Here is a 24,000-nt window from a genome sequence, read left to right on the forward strand (position 1 = left end):
ATTCATAACGGTTTGAAGCTTTTTTTTTTTTAAATCGGCCATCACTATATAAGTCGTTATTTAGGTCAAAATTACACTGATCAAGCATGACTATGACCAGGTGAATAACACTGCTGATCTCTTCATCACGGCTCCTGTTAGTGGGTGGGATATATTAGGCAGCAAGTGAACATTTAGTCCTCAAAGTTGATGTGTTAGAAGCAGGAAAAATGGGCAAGCGTAAGGATTTGAGCGAGTTTGACGAGGGCCAGATTGTGACGGCTAGACGACTGGGTCAGAGCATCTCCAAAACTGCAGCTCTTGTGGGCTGTTCCCGGTCTGCAGTGGTCAGTATCTATCAAAAGTGCTCCAAGGAAGGACCAGTGGAGAACCGGCCACAGGGTCATGGGCGGCCAAGGCTCATTGATGCACGTGGGGAGCGAAGGCTGGCCCGTGGGGTCCGATCAAACAGACGAGCTACTGGAGCTCAAACTGCTCCAGTACATGTGCATCAAAGAGCCTTGGCCGCCCATGACCCTGTCGTCGTTTCACCGCTGCTCCTTCCTTTCCTCTAAAGGCCTCTAAATGATCAACATGATATTTGCACACAATGTTACATATTTTCTATGTAAGTATTTGCTATACTGTTATAAAGATCACACTGAGCACAGCAATATGCTGATAACTATCAAAAATCAGTTTATTGATATAAACCTAATTCGGTAACACTCTTTTACATGTAGTTACTGTAGTAATAGCTATAAATTGTGCATAATTACATGCAACTAACCCTAAACCAACCTCTATTCCTAACCTTAGCCCTATAGGTAGTACATGTAGTTAATTATTACAAGTAATATTAAAGAAGACATACTATGCCCCTTTTCACAAGTTGTAATATAAATGTCTGTGACGTTTCAGGTCAAAATACCCCACCCCCACAGATTATTTATTATAGCTTGTCAAATTTGCCCCTATTTGGGTGTGAGCAAAAAATGTGTCGTTTTTGTGTGTGTCCCTTTAAATGCAAATGAGCTGTTGCTTTGGATACTCTGAAAAGCTCTGGATAGCTTTGGATACTCTGAAAAGCTCTGGATAGCTTTGGATACTCTGAAAAGCTCTGGATAGCTTTGGATACTCTGTCAACAACAAAACAGCCCAATCTCCTCAGCCAAAAGGTCAGAAATAACCAGTCGTGGAGTACAGACAGGTCAGGACACAGATGAGACACCCAGGAAGTGGTTGACACTTTTAGACGCATCTGGAAGTTTCTGAATGTTGAATAGGTTAAAAAAAAAGTCTGTCACCTGACCATATAATGCATTAAAAAAATGTGCATTTATGAATTAGGCAGACGGTGAGCGTTTTTGGGATCAAACTAACAACACTGCTCAAGTCTCTGTGAATACAGTCAGAGATGATGGTAACTTTAGCTATATCAGCCGTACAGTACTCTAGAAAGCTCATTCAGAAAGGAAATCTGCAAACATTCACAAAACATGAAGTGCCATCATTACTTGTTGTGGATATGAAGCCAAAGATATTGACCCATGCCTCAGAAACAACAACTTTGCAGTGTTGTACTGACCCTCGTTGGTGAAGTAGTCAAACGTAAAATGATTTGAATAATCATTTAAATATATAATATTTTACCAAAATTCTTCAACACATTCCCTTCACAAATGAAATTCAACCACGGTGACCTCAGTGGCTTGGATGTAGAGAGTCTGTGAGACTCGTATGTTCAACAACAGAACATCTGTGATGTTTTTTAGCGCAGACATTGTAATACTCGAGCGCTAACACAGCGAGTAAACAGAAATGGCGTCTGTGCTTCTCACTCAGGGGCGTGTCTCTGCTGAACGAGCCAATCATCAACAGTCATGGGTGGGGCTTCCCTACTCTTATGGAGGAGTAAAGGGAAATATGAAAGCACGTTATTTGTTGGGGATTATAAAAAAGTATTGGGTGTATTTTTACCATTATATGCTGGTTGTTAACACACTGTGGACACACATCTATGTTCCAACACCTTATGAAAGTGCATTTTGCATAATAGGTCCCCTATAATTATGATACAGTACTTAAATGCATAACTACACTAAAATTGTAAAATAAAGATTTACATGCAAATAAAAATGTAAGCATCCATGTATTTCGCTTTGTTTATTATGCGAGTTGTGATGTTAAATAAGTTCAAGAGTTTTCAAGAGTTTTATTTGTCACATACACAGTTATACAGAATACAACCGGCAGTGAAATGTTAAATAAAACATTGAAGTGAGTTGAAATGCATTCTCTTCTCGTATTTGAAGTTTCTAACACTCATCCTTTGGTTACAGAGGTCAAGAAAAAGTCAAGAGTTCGCAATACATTTATCCAAAGCACTCACGCGGGTTGGATGCGCCTAAATCAACCGTATAAGAACGCCTTCCTGTCACATATCACACGTGTACATGCTGGTAATCAAATATACTTACACTAAAGGATAAAAATCGACTGGTTTACTCTTAAAGGGATAGTTCACTTTAAAATGAAATGAAAATTCTGTCATCCGTTACACACCCTCAAGTTGTTTCAAACCCGTATGAATTTCTCTCTTCAGCTGAACACAAGGGAAGATATTTTGAGGAATTCAGTAACCAATCAGTTAACTGGAGCCATTGACTTCCATAATATTTATTTTTTCCTATTATGTAAGTCAATGGCTCCAGTTAAAGGTGCACTATGCAACTTTCTGTCCACTGGAGGGCGCCTATTCTAAACAAAGGCGTAGTTTGATGACGCCAAGTGTGAGCGCAGCATCTTGGGACATGTGGTCTTCTCATCACAGCCGGTGGAGAATAGGACTCTCGTTACTGTAGTGTGAAGCAGAGCAGGACCGAGTGTTGAGGAGCTGAGCACGGCCGCTGGAGAGATTGTTACACACACACACACACGGCTCACCAGCACCGGGACTTTTATTATGACGGGACACAGTCGCCGGGTGCTCGCACTTCTGCTTTTTCCGGTCAGGTAATGCAGCTCTGTTTATCATATCAGATACATTTAAGTGTGTTTAAAATGATGTTATGACGTTACTCTGTGCGTTCCCCCGGCGCTGCTGTGACATGTTCACACTGCTAAGAGTAAAGCGCTTCTGCAGAATAAAACCGAGGGTAGCGCAGATGTGACGCGATTGACAGGCGACTCGCTCAGACGCTATGCTGACACGTCCCGGTCCTTCGTTAAAATAGCAATTTTCTCACAATTTACAAATAGTTGGAAACATTTGGGATATTGTAAGAACTCAACTGAACAAAATGTATAACACTGTATTTTACTGCAAAAATACTACATAGTGCACAATCTTCAAAATATCTTCCCTTGTTTTCAGCTGAAGAAAGAAATTCATACAGTCATCGATTTACATTAAGCAATAAGAACTGCATCTTACATTTCGTCAATATAAATATCAGCATTTGTATCATTAGTTTGGGTCTCTTGATTTTTCCTCCATATTCTCACTATATCAGACTATACAAGCCTGATGCATCAAATATGATACGCAACTCAAAAACTATAAACCCAACAGATTCTCCAAACCTTGACATGCTCCCTGCTCTTCCCCGTCACACATGCATCTTAAAGCAGTGATTTGTGCCTTCAAACGTGTCAGACATTGACACTGAGAGTGGCAGGACGGGTCTGTCCCATCTCGTGTGAAGTGGGCTTTTGACAAGATCGTGCAAATGAATAAAAGGGCACGACTCTGGGTTCAGAGATGAGGAAGTGATGGTTTCAGACGAGGCTTCACGCTGTCCATCATCCAATAACCTTTTGCTGTGCATTTGACTCATGTGTCTGGTACAGCAGTGCATACAAATCTGCGGAAATCACACTTAGACTATATGAATGTCATTGCATTAGTATAGACTGCCCACACACACTTTTAAAGCAAAACATAAATCACAAAAATTTTGAAGTCAGCATGCAATTTGCAAACCTTTTAACTTCAGTAATCGGATGCATTTCCAAGTGAAACGGGAGATTCAATGAGAGAAATAATAGTGTGGGATTTTATTTAATCCATTAGGAATTGCTTGGATCGTGAAAATGTCTGGTAAATATCATAATAGACTCTGGGGTCAGCTGAAAAGGATCTTCCCTTTAATTAGACAATCATGATGAAACCATGTTTCAATCTTAATCCTTATACAAAAAAATTCATGAAGAAATGCTCCTTTTTGATTTTATGTTGATTTTAAAAGACAACAGTCATCATAAACACAACCTAATGTGTATTTTTCCATCTCTCATCCTAAATAATATGCTGCCAAATATGCCTACATGACTAATATAAATTGACCAGTCATAACATTATGACCAACTAATTATGTTGGTCCTCCTTTTGCTGGCCTGTCGAGGCATAGACCCCTGCAGGTGTGCTGTGGGATCTGGCACCAAGATGTTAGCAGCAGATCCTTTAAGTCCTGTAAGTTCCGAGGTAGAGTCTCCTTGGATCGGACTTGTTTGTTCAGCTCATCTCACTGATGCTCGATAGGATTGAGATCTGGGGAATTTGGAGGCAGAGTCAATGCTTGGTGTCAGGAGCATTATCCTGCTGGAAGAGCCACAGCCACCAGAATACCGTTTCCATGAAAGGCTGAACATGGTCTCAGCAATGCTTAGGTAGGTGGAGCGTGTCAAAGTAACATCCACATGGATGGAGGACCCAAGGTTTCCCAGCAGAACATTGGCCAAAGCAAACCTGCCGGCTGGCCTTCTTCCCATAGTGCATCCTGGGGCCATGAATGAATGAATGAGGCATTTATATAGCGCTTTCAAATGTACTACTGTACACCCAAAGCGCTTCACACTCATGTCAGGGGTCTCTCCTCAACCACCACCAGTGTGCAGCTCCACTGGGATGATGCGACGGCAGCAGCCACAGTACAACGGCGCCAGTGCGCTCACCACACACCAGCGATAGGTGGAGAGGAGAGAGGGTGATAGAGCCAATTCAGTGGATGGAGATTATTAGGAGGCCATGATTGGTAAGGGCCAATCGAGGGAATTTGGCCAGGACACATCGGGGTTACACCCCTACTCTTTTACGAGAAGTGCAATGGGATTTTTAACGACCACAGAGAGTCAGGACCTCGGTTTAACGTCTCATCCGAAGGACGGATTATGGCCATGTGTTCCCCAGGTAAGCCACACACACACACATCCGGACATCCACGTGAAGTGAAAGAACATGTGATTCCTTTAGACCAGGCCACCTTCTTCCATTGCTCTGTAGTCCAGTTCTGATGCTCACCTTTCTATCAGAAGCAGCATTAACTTCTGGAGCAGTTTGAGCTCCAGTAGCTCGTCTGTTTGATCGGACCCCACGGGCCAGCCTTCGCTCCCCACGTGCATCAATGAGCCTTGGCCGCCCATGACCCTGTGGCCGGTTCTCCACTGGTCCTTCCTTGGAGCACTTTTGATAGATACTGACCACTGCAGACCGGGAACAGCCCACAAGAGCTGCAGTTTTGGAGATGCTCTGACCCAGTCGTCTAGCCGTCACAATCTGGCCAAACTCGCTCAAATCCTTACGCTTGCCCATTTCTCCTGCTTCTAACACATCAACTCTGAGGACTAAATGTTCACTTGCTGCCTAATATATCCCACCCACTAACAGGAGCCGTGATGAAGAGATCAGTGTTATTCACTTCACCGGTGTTTCACATTATTGTTCCTGATCAGTTTATAAAGTGTAATTTATTCCTGTTATCAAAGCTGAATTTTTTGCATCAGTACAGTCACATGATCCTTCAGAAATCATTCCAATATGTTGATTTGCTGCTCAAGAAACATTTATGATTATTATCAGTGTTGAAAACAATTGTGCTGCTTCATACATGCAATTTATTTTTTAGGATTCATTGATGAATAGAAAGTTGAAAAGAACTGCATTTTATTGTTTATCATGGGAACTGACTTCACACATCCAGTAAAAGCCACGCAAACACAAGATGCTTTGCAAATACAGACACTGACATCCACATTAAGCGACAACCCAAACAAGCTTCTGTTTGCCGAATATTTTGTAAAGTGTGTTTGTGCTCCTTTCTTTCCTTTTACATTAAAACGCAATTGCTTTGATATTTTGCCCCTAATGCTGTGACATTCAGACATTCATGGCAAATGTGACTTCTTGATGACTCTATACTTTCTGTCCTGTCGGTGTGTTTGGTTTTAAGGGGACAGGGTCGGCCCGCAGCATGGGCGGAATAGGCAAATGCTAGGGGTGCCAAAATGAGCGATTTTACAAGTTTTATTACTGGTACTATTTTATCAATATTCATTCAAAATATTACCAAAAAAATAAACTTAAAGGAACTGTATGTAAGAAATGTATTTTAATTAATCATAAATGGCCTTGATATGTCGCTAGACATTAAGAAATCATGTTCATTTCAAACACTTCTATCACTGACAACAGTAGTCCGGCCAGGATATTTTCATTTAAAAGTTGTTGCAGCCCTCATCTGATGTTGATGTTGTGTTTTGCCCTGAAGCGCCGCCCTCCACCTAATCGACCAATCACGAGTCAGTAGAGTTTGGGCATCTGGGTTGCCAAATCTGCTCGAGGTACCATAGGCGCAGATCAAGCCTGCAGCACCCCTCTCAGAAACTGAAGCTTTCGCGCCTCCATCGCCCCCCGGTGACCGGTCCCAGTATAGCCACCCCTCTGTTTTCTCGAATGGACGCGAGGCAAACAAAACAATAAAATTACACTTCAAATATTTTTTCCCCAAAGTTAGTTTAAGTCATTGAAGGCAGTTATCATCACGATGATTTCATTTCAAGTGTTCATTTTTAAAATAAGTTTAGTTTTAGTTAGTTATCTGATGCTATATAAACGGGGGGTGTGACGTCATGATTGACAGCTGAGACTGACGGCTTCTCTGAGTGAAGTTGTCACTGAGGCACTAACGGACCTTTTTCGGGATTTTTGGGAGCAGATTAGAGCTTTAGCTTTAATTTCTACATTTCCATAACTGTTTATTTCACACCAACATAATTAATTGTTCTGTATCTGTGAGAGAGTGGGCGGGCTTTTGATATCGCAGCTATACTTCCTGATCTCTACTGCGCAGACTCGGTCCCAAGATGTCAGCGCCGTGCAAGCCGTCTGAAAGCTTCAACTCTGCCAAGCGGAAACGGATGGTGTTGCATCGTCCATATTTTTTTATGGCCTATGCTGCAGATCTACAAGCATTCCTGCTGATCCTGCAGCCAATCTGGCAACCTCGAGTCAGGGGGAGACACCGCTCTACAGTCATCTGAAAGTGATTGCAGAACAAGTTTTTGCCACAATGTTACATACACTTCCTTTAACTAAGTCCACTGACTCTTCCCCCCAAAAGCTACCTGATTATTTATGACGGATGGCCGAATTCACAGTGTCAAAAAGCCCGAAGCCCTCTGAAGTAGGGAAGATGAGGGATAAAGGCAGAGGTAGTGATGTAATGAATGAACAGTTTGTCTAATTGCATAGTAAAATACAAATGTTCTGTAATTAATCCCAGTTATTTTTAAACTTTATGCAAGCAGCTGTTCTGGGTGCTCAGCTGTGTTTTTACTCTACAGTTGTGCAATTTTAAGGTGATATATAGCATTTTAAACTATATTTTCCGAAATTAGTAATGATATTCATATACAGGCTGATTTAAAATATCAAAACATTTTGTAAAAGGCACATTTAATATCTAAATTCCTCAGTTTAATTCTTGGTGAAAACATGAATGTGCATAGTTTAGTGGGGAGATTGCTGCCATCTACTGGAAAACAAACACTTTTGCAATTTCTCAATGAACAAGTTTGTGGATGAATGTTAGATGCAATTACTCTAGCTATTTGTGTTTAGGCTGTGAATGACGGAGTAGAATGGATTAGATTCAGGGTACAATTTTTAAAACACAACCAACATATAAAGCATCAACATGCATAACAAAAATAAAACCGTACCAACTTAGGCCCCGTCCACACGGAGACGCGGTTAGCTGTATATGTATAAACTCTGTACCGTATCAGCGTTTCGTCCACACGGATCCGGCGTTTTAGAAGCATGAATCCGATATTTTCTGAAACCGGGTCCCAAAGTGGATAAATCTGAAAACGACAATCTTCTGTTTTCGTGTGTGCAGCGAATCCGTGTATTTTCTGAAACAGCGATGTCCTCACACTACGTCCAGCACGGTGAAAGAGTTAAGGAATAAAACTACGGGCACTGGGCATGCGCACATCAATATCGCGTCACTTAATTACTGTATCTGCATTACTGTAAGGGTATGTTTAGGGTCGGGGTAGTTGTAGGCATTAATAAAACACATCTGTTAAGTAGCAAGGAGCTGTTAAGGAGTAAGGAGCACTCACCTCTGACCACTGCTATACCCCTTCTAGCCACAACTCTTCTTCTCCGTTTTTAGTGTATTTCTGTGGCAGAATTACAGCGCCACACACTGGCCTGGCATGCAAACTACATCGTTTTTAGTCGGTTTCGGTAATCTCGTGTGGACTAGTGATCGGCCGATATATTGGATTCACAATATTTTCCCGATATTTAAGCATTTTCCCATTATCGTGTATCGGTTTTGTAATATCGGATTTCCCGTTAAATGGCGCCGTACTAGATGAGATTGACTCTGTGTAAGAAAAAGAAACAAACCCGCGAATACATCATAGCTATTACAATTCCTGAGAATATTCAATCTTTAATCTATTAAACACATTAACCATTTAAAACTGTAGTCTAAAATAAATGCTTATATTTATGCTCATGGGGATTTGATAGACTCACTCTCATTTATGTTCTCCATTTGAAAATATTAGACTTTATAAATGTATTTTTGCCTGTTGTTAATATGGCTGCATTTATAAATAAAAAGGTGAAACAGCATTAATGTTAAAAAGACTGCACTGTTTTTTTTTAAATGCAAATTTTTTCAGACTATTTATTGATGTAAATGTCTTTTGTTCTGTAATGTAAGGGAGTTAAAATGCAAAAAAATACAGTGTTTAAAAAGCTCAGTTCAGTGCTGTTGCTGTAACTGTAAAAAAACTGAAATAACACATTAAATAAATATCGGTTCTTTATATCGGGTTATCGGCACTTATTACACGGCTCTGTGAATACTTGATTCTGATTGGTCAATCACGCATTCCAGCGGTATGTTATTTCCAGATAACACCTGCTCATCCGGGTACTACGAGTCATCTTGACCGGCACTACTTCTGTGCTTAACGCTGGCGCCATCTTGTGGCTTAAACAGTCGTGGGTTACAATGGAAGACTTCAAAGCGGGTTTCCTTTATACATTTTTAAATATGGATATTTTTCTTACACAAACGCATCGATTGGAATCAGACGGCTCTATTAACCCATCGGAGTCCTGTGGAGCACGTTATTTGACGGACAGCTGCATTTAATGGACTTCAAACACAACTACAACTACTGCTGGGATTAACGTTAGCCTGGACTTTTTAAATATAACTCTGATTGTATTTGTCTGACAGAAGAATGTCATAAACACCTATAATGACCTGAGGGTGAGTAAATCATAGGCTTGGGTTCATTTTTGGGTGAACTAACCCTTTCAGCATTCATTCTCAACATTTAGCAGCAATAGATAAAGGCTTAAAGCAGTCTGGAACTGTTTTTCTTCGCGGAAGCTTTGCGTAAGAGCTAATCAAATATTTAATCGAGACAATATTTTGTGTCTAAAAATTATTTATTTGAGACTAGTAGCCGTGTAATAAGCGGGATAATGTCCACCCAGCCGGTTGTTATCGCAGAATAAACCCCTTCAGAGTGACGCTCCGCTTCGTCTCGGGGTCCTGATCACTCTGAAGGGGTTTATTCTGAGATAACAACCGGCTGGTGGACATTATCCCTTAAATAAATATCCAAATAATCGGAATCGGTTATAAAAAAAAAAAAATATTGGTCGATCACTAGTGTGGACGCAGATATTTCTTGAAACGAGGAAAAAAAGATCGGATTGGGAAAGCTCTGGCTTCGTGTGGACGGGGCCTTGGACTGATAACGTGACATTAGTGCTAAACCTTGATACAAGGAGCACCAAGTAAAATCTTGCCTAGGACAGCAAATTGGTCAGGGCCGGCCCAGTGAAGGAAACATGTTGTTTTCTAATGTACGATTTGATCTGAAATGCAAACAAGAAACTGTTTATTTTTCTCTGAGCGCCTCAGTAATATGAGCGAGAGAGAGAGAGAGCGAGATGACAATCGCTACACATTCCAGCATTTATCAATCTCTCTGCATTCCCGTCAGAAACTGATTAATCGGAGCGTTTCGGGACCAGCGCCGCATGTCACAGGCACATGACAGGACGCATTATATTAATGCTGGCTCATTGGTGAAATCCTCCTGAGACGTCCGGCCGTTGAGCTGTCACGCCGACTTTGACGGATTGCTGCGTTATGGAAAAACTGTTGGAAAATCAATGCATGTTAATATGAGGCAAGTGCCATAACTAAGCCAGAACCCGACGCCTGCTGGCTCACGTTTGATTAGTTATTGTCGAGGAAAAGCAATATATTTTTTAAGCCCGACAGTTAATTTGCACCTCTGAAGAAAATAATTTTTCAATCATTTTATTTTTTTGCCAGTCTGAAATTGTGTTTTCCATTAAAGTGCATGTTGTGTGGGTGTGTATTAGTCATTCTGCTAATGTGCATGTGTGTGAAAATGTGCTAATGGATGAAATCTCTGCGCAGAGAAGTTATTTTATCAGAACACAATAACAAAAGCACTTAAAACCGACATTAACAACCAGACCTGAACGCTATAAACATGATGAAATTATCAGCAACTATTTAACACACGACTCTAATGTTCAACCTCAGAATATGAAAAATCAGATAAAGGACAGAGTTCAGTCAAAACCCCATCAGGCTACATTTATGCCTTTCTGAATGAGGTCAGATGACTCTAATCCTCTATATAACCTTTGAGAGCGTATGGGATTTGCAATAATTGCCTCTGAATATTCTTATATGTCAAGATAAACCGTCAGCTCATCATATTTACATTTTAACTAACATTCAAGAAATTCAGTTTAAACAAAACGTGAGCAGCGTTTCCCATGCAAAACACTCGCATTACTCCAGGGTGTTGCCATGTCGTTGCTAGGGTGTTGCTATGCAATTGTCATAGCAACATGCCTTATGTTTTTCTAATGTGTCTGATTGATGCAATCATGTCTCTCACACACACACACACACACACACACACATTACATTTCAATGTAATTCCTAAAATTGAACAGAGGCAGCAAACAGAAAGATGAATATATGGGAAGAGACATTCAAAGAAATTCATATGACTGTCATTCTGAACTAGAAAAGCAAAAACAATCCTTAAATGCCAGCCTTTTTGAACGTTTAAAAAGCCTTGAAGTTTACAGGCCTCACAGATCAACCCATAAATAGATCTGTTTAAATTCAGCTTCCTGTATGTCGTGGCCAATTTAAATTTAAATTCACACTCATCAGTTGAAGAAAGACAGTTCTTCACCTCTGGTTCTTCAATTTGGCACAACACTGACACACACTAAGGCAAACACTCCTCTAGCGCTCACATGCACACACACACACAATCACAAACATAAATATACACTTACACACTCACTCCCTCTCTCCCTCTCATGCACACGGACACACACACACATTCACTCACACACGCAATCCTCAATCACAAACACACAAATATACACTCACTCACTCTCATGCACACGGACACACACACACACATACACTCACACACACTCTCTCTCTCTCTCTCATGCACACGGACACACACACTTGGACACACACACAAATCTACACTTACACACTCACTCACTCTCTCTCTCTCTCTCATGCACACGGACACACACACACGGACACACACACACAAATCTACACTTACACACTCACTCACTCTCTCTCTCTCTCTCATGCACACGGACACACACACACGGACACACACACCCACGCTCTCACCCCCCCCTCCCCACACACAACCACAATTACACACACACAAATACACACTCTCTGTCTCTCTCACACACACACACACACTGTGTTTTTGTGAATTGTGGGGACTTTCCAGGTGTAATGGATTTTACACTGTACAAACTGTACATTCTATCCTCCTACACTGCCCCTCCCCCTAAACCTAATCATCACACACACACATTCTGCTTTTTTACATTTTCAAAAAAACATCATTTAGTATGTCTATAAATCCATTTACATTGTGGGGACCGCTGGCTGCTGATCTCAGGTTTATATTACATTATGGGGACATTCGGTACACACACACACACACACACACGTCTATAGTAGTGTTTACTTTAAATACATCAAGACAAAGTCACGTAATTATAATCACAGCAGTGTTTCCTCTAATTGAGAAAGCGGCATCTGTAGCGTCAGCTAACACAAACATACTCATAGCGACAATTTGCTAACATCCAAAGAATGTTAAAAATCTTATTTCTAAATGTTCCCTGAAAGTTTAAAACATCCTTTTTTCAAATGTTCTCTCTCGTTAAGCAAACATTCCATTTTATCATTTTACAAACATGTGTTACTTTTGAAACAAGTTGCAACATCTAAAAAATGTTGACGCACCTCCAACTAAAACATTTCAGAAAGGAAAAAAAACATTCCATGAATGATCAATAAATAATGTTCTGGAAGAAAGAGAGAAAATCTTCTGACTGGACCTCTGGGAAGTTTAATGAAACACTTTTACTCTCTGAACTCAATCAACACTCGAGCAGAGACGGCACAATCTGCTGGGAAAATAAAACAAGGCTCCATTCCGTTACATTTAAGACATAAAAAAAATTATATTGTATACTTTTATGAATTGAGAAACCATACGAAAAAGGTGAATAAACACTGTAAAAAAATATTTAGAAAAAAAATGCTACCTGGTTGCCTTAAAATTGAGTTAATACAATGTTTTGTTTTGTTTTTTAATTAGACAACCTTTATTAAAATATTATTAAAAGATTTTGTAAGCATATTGGGTAATTGTGTGTGATTTTCATGATTTATCACATTTTTTATGTGGTTCAGATACAATCATATTTTGAGTTTCTATTTATTAAACAAATTTCCTTTATTGTATGAACTAAAAGAAATTATTTCAATAAACTCAAAATGTTAAGGCAACCAGGTTACTTACTTTTTTAAGTTAGGTTAAAAACCAACAAAAAAAATGTTTACAGTGCACAGACTCAATGTTCAGAAAGTATTAATTATGAACTATGTTGTATAGTTGTATTTTACGGTGTGTTGTCTGTCCAAATTTTAAATTGAGTTATCGACAAAATACTTTAGTTTTTTTTTTTTTTCTATTATATTAGTTAACATTTTAATCTGTCATTTGGTCATGTTAGACTGTACCCCACCTATGGGGCATGTTGTCACATTTCACTTTCATTCTTTCAGGGTAAATCAAGAAAAAAGCAAACACTGTATTAATGAAACAAAACCACAATTGTACTAGACGTGTGACATTAATGTGAGAGTTGCAGTGGGAGGAGTTGACTGCGGGATTATGTGTCGTAATCAAATAGATTTCAGAAACTTTCCTAGATCTTGTTAATTTTGTTTCTGAAGAAATACAATCATAAATTAAGAAAAAAAAGACAAATTATTGAATGTGACAAATGTATATTTACTAAGTAATTCAATATTTTGTAGTGGGGTCAGAATGGCAATTTTCACAGTTGTGTAAAAATGGCTTTAGAAAGATGGCAGCATCATTATTTCATTTTCACAGAGATTGGTGGATCTTTTGGGTAAATTGGTTGACATTAGCAATCTTTGTTGAAGTATATGCCAACGGTGACCATTCAAAAATGGGAAAAAGCATTCGTGTTTTGCTCAAAGTTTGCACGGCTGCAACTCAATAAAAAAGAAATACTCTAAACCCCAAGTGGATTTACACAAACTGAGACAGTCAGAAAGTGTTAAGTTGTTAAGTTGTCTCATTAGACATTTTTATAGTTTACATTTTTGTGGGTTGTTAAACATTTCTACACTGTAAAAAAATATTTAGAAAAAAGTTTCCTGGTTGCCTTAAAATGTTGAAGTCATTGAAATTAAATTGAGTTAATACAATGAACATTTTTTGAGATTCGACAACCTTTATTAAAATATATTGATATAAAATATATTAATTAATATATATAATTGTGTGTGTTTTATTTCTGATGATGCAGTCAAATTGTGCTATTTTCATGATTTATCACATTTTTTATGTGGTTCAGATACAATAATATTTTGAGTTTCTATTTATTAAACAAATTTCCTTCATTGTATCAATTCAAATTTTTAATTTCAATAAACTCAAAATTTTAAGGGCAACCAGGTTACTTACTTTTTTAAGTTAAACCAACACATTTACAGTGTATCCTAAAACTATGGAAGCCCGTTTGTGCAGCTAAATAAAAAAATAAAAAGAGTAATTGCGACTTTTTTTCTCACAATTGCGAGTTGTAGTCACAATTCTGACTGAGAAAAAAGTCACAATAAGCCTACTCTTTTTATTTTTTTATTAAGTGGCAGAAACGGGCTTCCATATAAAACAGCTGTCAAATATGAAATGTTAAGTTTAGCTTCGTGCACTCACACTTTATGTCCGTTTACAGAAGCGTTGAGCTGGAAATCGCTCTAAGCATCTTCCATGAATGCAAAGCCTGTCTACTCTGATTAATTTGACTGGTCATCTCAAATATAATATTTTGATGAGCGAAGACAAATCGCAGCTCCGATGAGTAGCTCTTGGTGCTGTGCTATAACCTTGCATCACTAAAGTAGTGTTAATACTATATTAAATATTTATTTCACAACATTTACTATATACAAATGACTACGGCCTTGATTACAGTGTGTGAGAGATTCAGGTGCAGCCACCACAAAGATTATCCACACAGACGTTTCCTTGTCAAGTACAGTTCCTGACTAACCAAAAGGAGAAACTTCCCAATTTAAATCCATGCCAAATCAGACAACAATGTTATCATCAAAGCACAGGATTTATCATGTTGGTCCATATAATTCACACTCGAGCAGGTCTTTTAACCGTCAGACCGTCATTCCCACAGCCCTCATATGAGTGTTGAAATTTCTCACGGTTATTTTCTACGAGCGATCCATCTCCTCATTTGTGTAGCAGGTGTGTGTGTGTGTGTGTGGGCATGTTTTTGTGACATATGAGGACACAAATGTGTATAATGCCAAGGGTATGACAGGAGAGGGTGAAATATGAGGACATTACCCATGTCCCCACTTTTCAAAAGGCTTATAAATCATACAGGATGTGTGTTTGTGTGTGTGTGTGTGTGTGTGTGTGTGTGTGTGTGTGTGTGTGTGTGTGTGTGTGTGTGTGTGTGTGTGTGTGTGTGTTTATGTGGTTTATGAGGACACAAATTTGTATAACTACATGGGTATTACACTGGTATTACACTATAAATGTGGTTTATGAGGACATATCAAATGTCCTCATAATTCAAATGGCCTTAAAAACATACTAAATGATGTTTTTTTGAGAAAGTAAAAATGCAGAATGTTTCCTGTGATGGGTAGGTTTAGGGGCAGGGGCAGTGTGTGTGTGTGTGTGTGTGTGTGTGTGTGTGTGTGTGTGTGTGTGTGTGTGTGTGTGTGTGTGTGTGTGTGTGTGTGTGTGTGTGTGTGTGTGTGTGTGTTGGGTAGGTTTAGGGGCAGGGGCAGTGTGTGTGTGTGTGTGTGTGTGTGTGTGTGTGTGTGTGTGTGTGTGTGTGTGTGTGTGTGTGTGTGTGTGTGTGTTGGGTAGGTTTAGGGGCAGGGGCAGTGTAAGGGGATAGAAAATGCGGTTTTTACAGTATAAAAACCATTACGCCTATGGAGAGTCCCTGTAAACCACATAGACCAACGTGTGTGTGTGTGTGTGTGTGTGTGTGTGTGTGTGTGTGTGTGTGTGTGTGTGTGTGTGTGTGTGTGTCGTACCGTTGCTTTGTCATACAGCGCATGATTGTCCAGCAGTTTTCCTCGCTCCAGTCTGGCGAATCGTCTCAGGTCTCTTTCAAACAGCTGGAAAACAGAAAAAGGCAGTTCAGTTTTTGCAGTGTATCAACTCAAATGAAAACACGTGAGACGGCATGTCTGTATTTTCTAGCCACACTCTTACTGCAACTTCAGCATGTTTGCACAAACGCACGGCACAAAAAACTTGTGAGCATTCAATACATCACAGTTTAACACTCAGACTTTTAACTCTTTCCCTGCCAAAAACAAAATTTTCCAGAATTCCGTGTTTTCACTGATAGACGCTAGGGGGCGCTATTGCGCATCTTCTGAATGAGTACTGAATCTCCTGATCAAAACACACGTGAAGGAGACACAGTAAAACAAGCAATCTCATTTTTTTAATAACTCATCTGTTTATGTTTTATAACGCCTCTATATGAAGTTCTGCATTGTTAAGGGCGTGGCCACTGTTACTGGTGTTTTGTTACTGAATGATTCAGTGATTTGAATGAATCATTTGAATGAACGACTCAATGACTCGCTCATGAAGACGATCACTTGCTGCCCCCTATTGGCGGTTATGTTTATAAGTAAGATTTTAAAAAATGGCCTTTATAAAATTAAATAACGCCCTGGGCTGAATATCACAAATATGCAGATTTAAGTCGGCCGATGTTAAAGCTGACAGAACACTGATGAGAATATTAATACACAATCAATATATGTAGACCACCAATTTAATTTAATTTGATTAAATTAATGTTTAAGTTGATATTTATAAGAAATATTGTAACTGTTACTGACTTAACTGCTGTAAAAAGCACCGTATTTGTTTAAAGTGTTTGCAAACCGTATGTTATTGCACTTTTGTTCATTTAGCAGCACTTTTGTATTCATTAGAAAATGTTGTGCATACTGCAATTAAACAAAAATATGTGATATATATTAATAAGAAAATATGTGATTAATCGCGATAAAACATTTGAATCGTTGCCCAGCACTAATATATATATATATATATATACATAAAATTCAATTACTTTTACTGTTTTTTGCCGTCATATCGATTCAGTATCAGTGTTATGGTATTTTAGTCTGATCATAATTTTGGTATCGTGACAACCATAAAAAGTATTAGCTGATCATCTTTTGTTGTTGTTGTTGGTTTACAAATTTGTACCTTTTAGTTTTACATTTTTTTAAGGGCTTTTTTACATTTTTATTTTTTATATTACACTACTGAATGCCAAAGGTGCAAGTTAAACAATGTTTTTAAGTAAAATTGTTGAAAATTATTGTGATAAATTAGTTGATAGAGTAATGGATATAAAATAGTCATTAGTAGCAGCCCTAGTTACAACTAACCCCACGTTAGGTAGTGTCCTGGAAACGGGGTTATGATAGTAATACTATCATATTACTCAAGCTCGTTATGATAGTTTGAGTATAAAGTATATTTGAGACTATACAGATCTGACTATATGAGCCTATAGTTTGAATTAATCACTTTTTTGCATGACACATTGACATTACAAGATCTTTCAGCATTAGTCTATAATCATATACACTTTAAAAAAAAAAACATTTTATCTGTAATATCTCAAATGACTTTTGTACAGCGCAATGAGATTAGATGGAGCACACGAGTGTTGATTTGTGTAAATCATATTGTGCATTATAATGATCAAATCCAGATTAGATTTTCAGAGGACAAAGAGAAATCTAACAAATAAAGGCATTAAACTGCTAACAGTCCAATATTATGGAGTTTGTTATTTCTTGCTTATATATTTCCCTAGAGCAAATAAAGCTGAGTTAAATGAGATTTAAACTAACCTGAACACACTGCTGTTTATTGATTCGGCGTCCTGTTGTTTATGGTATTAAACATCATGAATGTCTTTAGAGACTCTTATCATGGCCAGCAGACCTATTTTAACGCTTCTCCATTACGCTCTTCAAACATACAGTAGTTTTAATGTTTGTGTCATTATCTAAACCTCCTCAAGGTCTATTTGGGCTTGGAATAAGCACCACTTTTGGATGCTATGAAACACCCAGACACAGAGGGAATGAATAAATGAATACATTGATTTTAAAGCATTCGGATCTTCTAATGAGATGCACATAATGGTAAACTTCCTCTCGTTCTCCATCTTCCTCTACACACGCCGTGGGTGCTGAAAGCATCATGGGATAGCAAACCCCAGGAGGCGGAAAGTGAAAGAATGTAATTACAGCTGATGGGTCGAGCGTCCACGTGGACCAGAAGGCCCGCGGAAGCGACGCAGGGGACGTGAGTGCTGAGGCTCAAGGTTAGGTCCGTCTATAAACAGCTCAAGTCAAACTGTGTCTGTCTCTGGACGCCCCTAAAGTCTTTCCTCTGTGTTTATTGGACGTATGGGGACACAGACACAATACATGCTATATGTATAAGATTTATGCATTTGAATTGCATATGGAATTTCCATGCATTTTAACAAACTAATAAATGTAATGTAATGCATATTTTGTCAGTAATAGTACCAATAATCTGAATGTGTTAATAGAAGCCTGAGCAAGAGCGCAAGCGTAAAAAGTCACTTGCAGACTTCTACCAAGAACGAATGTTACGTACACCACGTGCACGCCCAGCCCAGGTGCATTATTTTTATAATTTAACGTGATCTCCTTTTTCCTAACTCCGGAATGGCTAAACCCAGGAAGCTGGGATGGGATAGAAAGCATTAGCTGTCAAAAAGCTGAAATTTTATGCATATAGGCTACAGAAATTATTAGTTCTTAATCTTTGTGCTTTCTCTCCACATGTCGATGAAATTTGGATGTTGTTCCCCGTTTGCTTCGATAATTGATGTACCGCAGAATTTACACATCGCAGTTTTCTTAGAGTCTTACTACATATGAACTCTTTGTGGCTCTTATATGCAAACTGAATAACAGATGATGTGGCAGACATTTCCAGATATACGTAGTTAAGAGCTAGAGGCTGCTACCTTTGCGTTAGTCACATGCAGTTGAAATTAAGAAAACCACATCATTGGAGGCGTCAAACATCAATTTAAAGAAATATTAACACTGAGTAATAATCATGAACATTTTGAATGGGACTCGATTGGACTCGGAAATAAGTCCGAGTCCTAATATGTTCGAGTACGAGTGAATTCCGAGTCCCTGACGAGACAGAGACCATTAAAATATGGTCTCGAGACCGAGTCCGAGTCTCGAGTACAAATCACTGCAAGCATGCTGGTTTGATGTATGAGAGCCACTGTGGTTCATTTAGCCAACATTTAGTCCAATCAGAGCTTTGATAAGAAGCGGGTCTGGTACCGTGGAGCCGGTCCACCCCAGCAGGGCGTAGGCGTAGCGCTCCACCGGAGGAGCCACCAGATCCACACGCACGGCCCTCCAGTCCCGACTCGCCCTCGCCTCCATCTCTCGCTCCCGGCCATCCTGCTCGTTCTTCAGCTTCACTATCAGGAAACACTTGCTGAAATGATCCATGGCCTCAAAGCGTGGAGTCGGCAGCTGCCTCAGGTCAAATGTGGACTCCTGGAGGTCCGAGTACAGCAGGATGTTCTGAAAAATACACAAGCATGTACAAAACTATTTTAGTAACAGTGTGGCCTTTCTAATTGAACAGAAATGGCTGATTAGATAGATAGATAGATAGATAGATAGATAGATAGATAGATAGATAGATAGATAGATAGATAGATAGATAGATAGATAGATAGATAGATAGATAGATAGATAGATAGATAGATAGATAGATAGATAGATAGATAGATAGATAGATAGATAGATAGATAGATAGATAGACAATGAGGAAAATAAGTATTTGAACACCCTGCTATTTTGCAAGTTCTCCCACTTAGAAATCATGGAGGATCTGAAATTGTCATCGTAGGTGCATGTACACTGTGAGACAATCTAAGAAAAAAAAATCCAGAAATCCCAATGTATGATTTTTTTAACTATTTATTTGTATGATACAGCTGCAAATTTTTTCGGAGCCCTTCTGAGAGTACTTTGACTCGGCGCAGTAAAAAGTCCCGCCTGAAACACCCTCCCTCACATCTCCCCCTATTGACAGAAATGAGAGAGGGAGGAGGAGATGTGAGGAAGGATGTTTCGGCCGGAACTTTATACTGCGCCGAGTCAAAGTACTCTCAGAAGTGCTAGTCCTCTATACATTATAGTTCTCTTTTTAATCTGCTTATAAAAGTGCCACGTTTTATTTGCCACGTCTAACTTGATCTCTGTTTGGTACCATAGTGAATGAACTGGGCTTAGTGGGCTAAGATAAATGCTATTAGATCGTCACCGCGCGTCAGAGCGATTAAGTGCACGCACTGAGACGAGAGAGGGATGTATTAACTCGTTTTAGTTAAGGGAACAACAGTTTAATATGAACAAGCGGTGAAGTATCACTTTAACAAATTGCAGCTTTTTGCTAACATGTTTGTTAGCATGATTTAACATGTTGCTAGCATTAATTAACATGTTGCATTCACTAGCACGCAGGATTTAGCCTATAGTTGTCAGGATTCACCAGTGAGAGTGCCCCTGATTACCACCAGAGGGCACGCCACCCCAGATTGTCAATACATTAAAAGGTGTGTTCGACATCGGCTGCGGCTGGATGCATGCATGCGATCGGCGAGAGTAGCCGAGTGCAGGCGGGTAGGAGCTGCAAACGGAGACGTGAAGTCGGACACTTTCTGCTTCCCGTGGTGACACTTGCACTGTGTTTGCAAACTTTATCACACCTGAAGTTAAATAAATGCAATATTTCTCAAATATACAGATGTTTTAAATTACATTCTCATTCAACACTTTATGTACTGCTTAATAAAGCGTCTATTTGCACAAGATTAAAGTTCAACATATAAACATACACTATCAATGGTGTTGTCAACGGTTTTTATCAGTTTTAGTTTTATAAACATGAGAATATAACATTGCGGCTACCTGAAAAGAGGTTTTACTATTTTAAATAAATTAAATTTGAGCCTTAGCGTAACGTAAGGGTTTAGAATTAACACAAAACACACGTGTTCGCTGTCATGCGGTGAATCCGGCCAATCGTGGATCAGCTGTGTCGTCATCAGCGCTCGAGCAGCCTCCTGCAGCCACCCTTGAGAATTTGCAGCGGCTGCATCAGCCGGCTGCTCTCGAATCACTCTCGCGGTACTTTGTTGACATACGTCACAGTCACGTGCCGTCGGCGCTGTCTCAAGTCGGACAAAATTTCTAACCGGCATGCACTGCTTTAAGTCAGCCGCCAATCGGTCTGCGCATCGCTAGGTGAAGTCGAACAAGCCTAATGACTACAATTACCCACAGTCCTTTGCCCAGACTCATTGTTTACACCTGCGTCTCATTTACCTTATTACCTCAGCCTATATAAACCATGTTTACTCTGTAATACTGCATTTGTGAGCATTTTCCCTGGCTTCTTGTCTCTTGGTTTTGGATTTCTAGCCTGTTCCATGGATTACTCTTGCCTGTCTCGTTTTCCTGTGTATGACCTTTTGCTTGTTTTTACTACAACTGTGGATTACCTTAGAGCTACATTTGGATTCTCAACCTTTTGTCTCAGAGCAGTTCCGTTACAGAAGACGTCACCATGAATGACAGCGTGAACATGGTTTATATAGGCTGAGATAATAAGGTTTAATGAGACACAGGTGTAAACAATGAGTGCTGATGAGTCTGGGCAAAGGATTATGGGTAATGTAGTCTTTGATGGATTGACCGTCCAGTGTCTGGTGGTAATCAGGTGCACTCTCACTGCTCGTGACAATAGCAGGAATTAGTATTTTGTTAACATGCTTTAACATGTTTGTTAACATGTGTTTATGATCCTTTAGCATTTTGCTAGCCTTAGTTTTGTTAAAAATCTTAATGACCTCAAACATTCAAGCGGTCGTTGTTATTATTAAATGATTTAAGCAGTATATTTCACATGCATCACACTGAAATAAAGTTTGCTCGGTGACAAACATCCACAAATAAAAAAGTAAACAGTTGTCACACTCATCCTGCATTTACTTTCCACACACCACATAAATATATTTCTGCATAATTTTTCAATTTGTCTTTCCCTCGTATGTTATTTTGTAGTTTGTGGCACAAACCTGAAGCCAGCAGCCTCAGAAGTAATTTCCACCTTAAATAAGAGTTTGCTTGATTTAACAAATGATTGAGTGTCGGACAGAAAGAAGTCTATTTGCAAACACACTCCTCGAGAGCGCCGCTGAATAAACTCAGCAAATGCGTGTGATTGGATAAGTCATTGTGAAGTCTGCTAATAGTCGACCCATTGAGCCATTCACTGGAGCAGAGCAGAAACACCAACTGCTTCCCATTGTATTAAAGAACAGAGAACGGGAAATACGGCTCCTGTTCAATTACAAGGCTGGATCCTACAGCAGCGGGACGTCTATCTCCGTCTGCGCTAAATGGTTCCACTCCACGAGAAATGAAATCAATACAGGAATATTCCTCCGTATAGCCACAAATAATAAACAGCAGTGGAGGTTTGAAAACACAAAAAGAAAGAAAAATAATGTATGGATAAGTGGAATCCAGCTCTGGAAGACCATATATCCACAAGCATGAAATTTATGAAATTTGGCACACAGATAGAAGACAGTCTGAACTGTCAGCATAGCAAATTTGGAGTCTCTAACTCAATCCCTCGCATAAATCCCTTACGTTTATGCTAATAACTTTTGAACCGTAAGCAATAGAAACACAAATTTTCCACCATTTTAAAATTTTCCGAAAAATCTTTTTCACCTAATTTGGTTCAGATCTTCAGACCAGGGTGGCAAAATAGTTAATACAGTTTTTATAATCGATATGGCAAGTTTTCAATACATTTAACACATTTTCTTAAATCTTAACACACCAACACACACACACACACACAATTGGCAAAATGGTTAATTTCATGCTTAAAATCACATATTGTAAAGTAAACTGCAACACATTTTCAAAATACAATAATACACTAACAAAGTACACGATGTCTACCAAAACACTACAAACATCTCTCAAAATCAAAAAAAATTCTCTTAAAACAACAACATTTAGTCAATCATAGCACAGTCATAAAAAATCTAACACCTGATGGAATTACAGAAACTGCAGTATTTTATGTGACAGATCTGCCCTTATACAATACAGTATATTTTATTGATCATAGATTTTGTCTTTTGAAGCCTCTCCACGTTTTTGTTTCATTGGGTTTAGTAAATTGCATGAATTTTGTTTCTTTTGCTGCAGAAATTCAATACAAAAACAAATGACCCTTCTCAGACTATTTTTATAGAATGCCCTTCAGTTTTATTTCATTATCAGCAATCACTGTGTTAACTATAGCAAGTTCCTGTTCTTCATTCAGGAGCTTTCCTCTGTTGAATCCTTAGATAGACAGAATACAGTTACATACTAGAGACCAGAGGCATACAGTCGCTTAATACACGGTAAAAGTATTTCGACTTTGCAGTGGAAGAAGCTCTTAAACAATATCCTATATGTTGTTTTCTCGAAAAATCTGGGTAATGGATGCCACTGTGTCCCCCGACTGTAGAGATTTGTCTGTACTCGTTCACCGGCCTCTCTATGATAGCCTGTGGTTAATGACATGGTCTATGATAGTAGCTCTTATTTCATCAGTTACCCTAATTCTGGCCCTTCTTTGAGCACCACCATGTGTTCTAACTCCTCAATCTCTACCTTGTCCAGGCATTCCTCTCCCTTGGCCTTGTCCCTGAACAATTCCTAGATGGGAATTTGGCAGTAAAAATCCATTGTTTTGGTCTTGGTTGAGCTTGTGTGAAAAACAAGGCTCTCCTCTATTGCCCACCAGTCATTTTTACCAGGTCAGGTTACTGTAGTCAGTATTAAAGGGTTAGTTCACCCAAAAATGAAATGTCTGTCATTAACT

The 24,000-nt window shown here is 39.2% G+C and overlaps 1 protein-coding gene across 1 annotated transcript in view; it reads right to left on the reverse strand.

The window, feature by feature from the left end:
• dntt (deoxynucleotidyltransferase, terminal) overlaps positions 1-24,000 on the reverse strand; it is a 194,231-nt gene that overhangs the window by 56,923 nt on the left and 113,308 nt on the right. Inside the window, exons 9-10 of the mRNA XM_067422152.1 lie at positions 19,371-19,619; positions 16,020-16,103 (exon numbers count right to left, since the gene is read on the reverse strand). Coding sequence (XP_067278253.1) covers positions 16,020-16,103; positions 19,371-19,619 — 333 coding nt within the window. The remainder of the gene's footprint in view (positions 1-16,019; positions 16,104-19,370; positions 19,620-24,000) is intronic.

Source organism: Pseudorasbora parva, chromosome 17, assembly GCF_024679245.1.
Source record: "Pseudorasbora parva isolate DD20220531a chromosome 17, ASM2467924v1, whole genome shotgun sequence".
In the NCBI taxonomy this organism is placed as follows: Eukaryota; Metazoa; Chordata; class Actinopteri; order Cypriniformes; family Gobionidae; genus Pseudorasbora; species Pseudorasbora parva.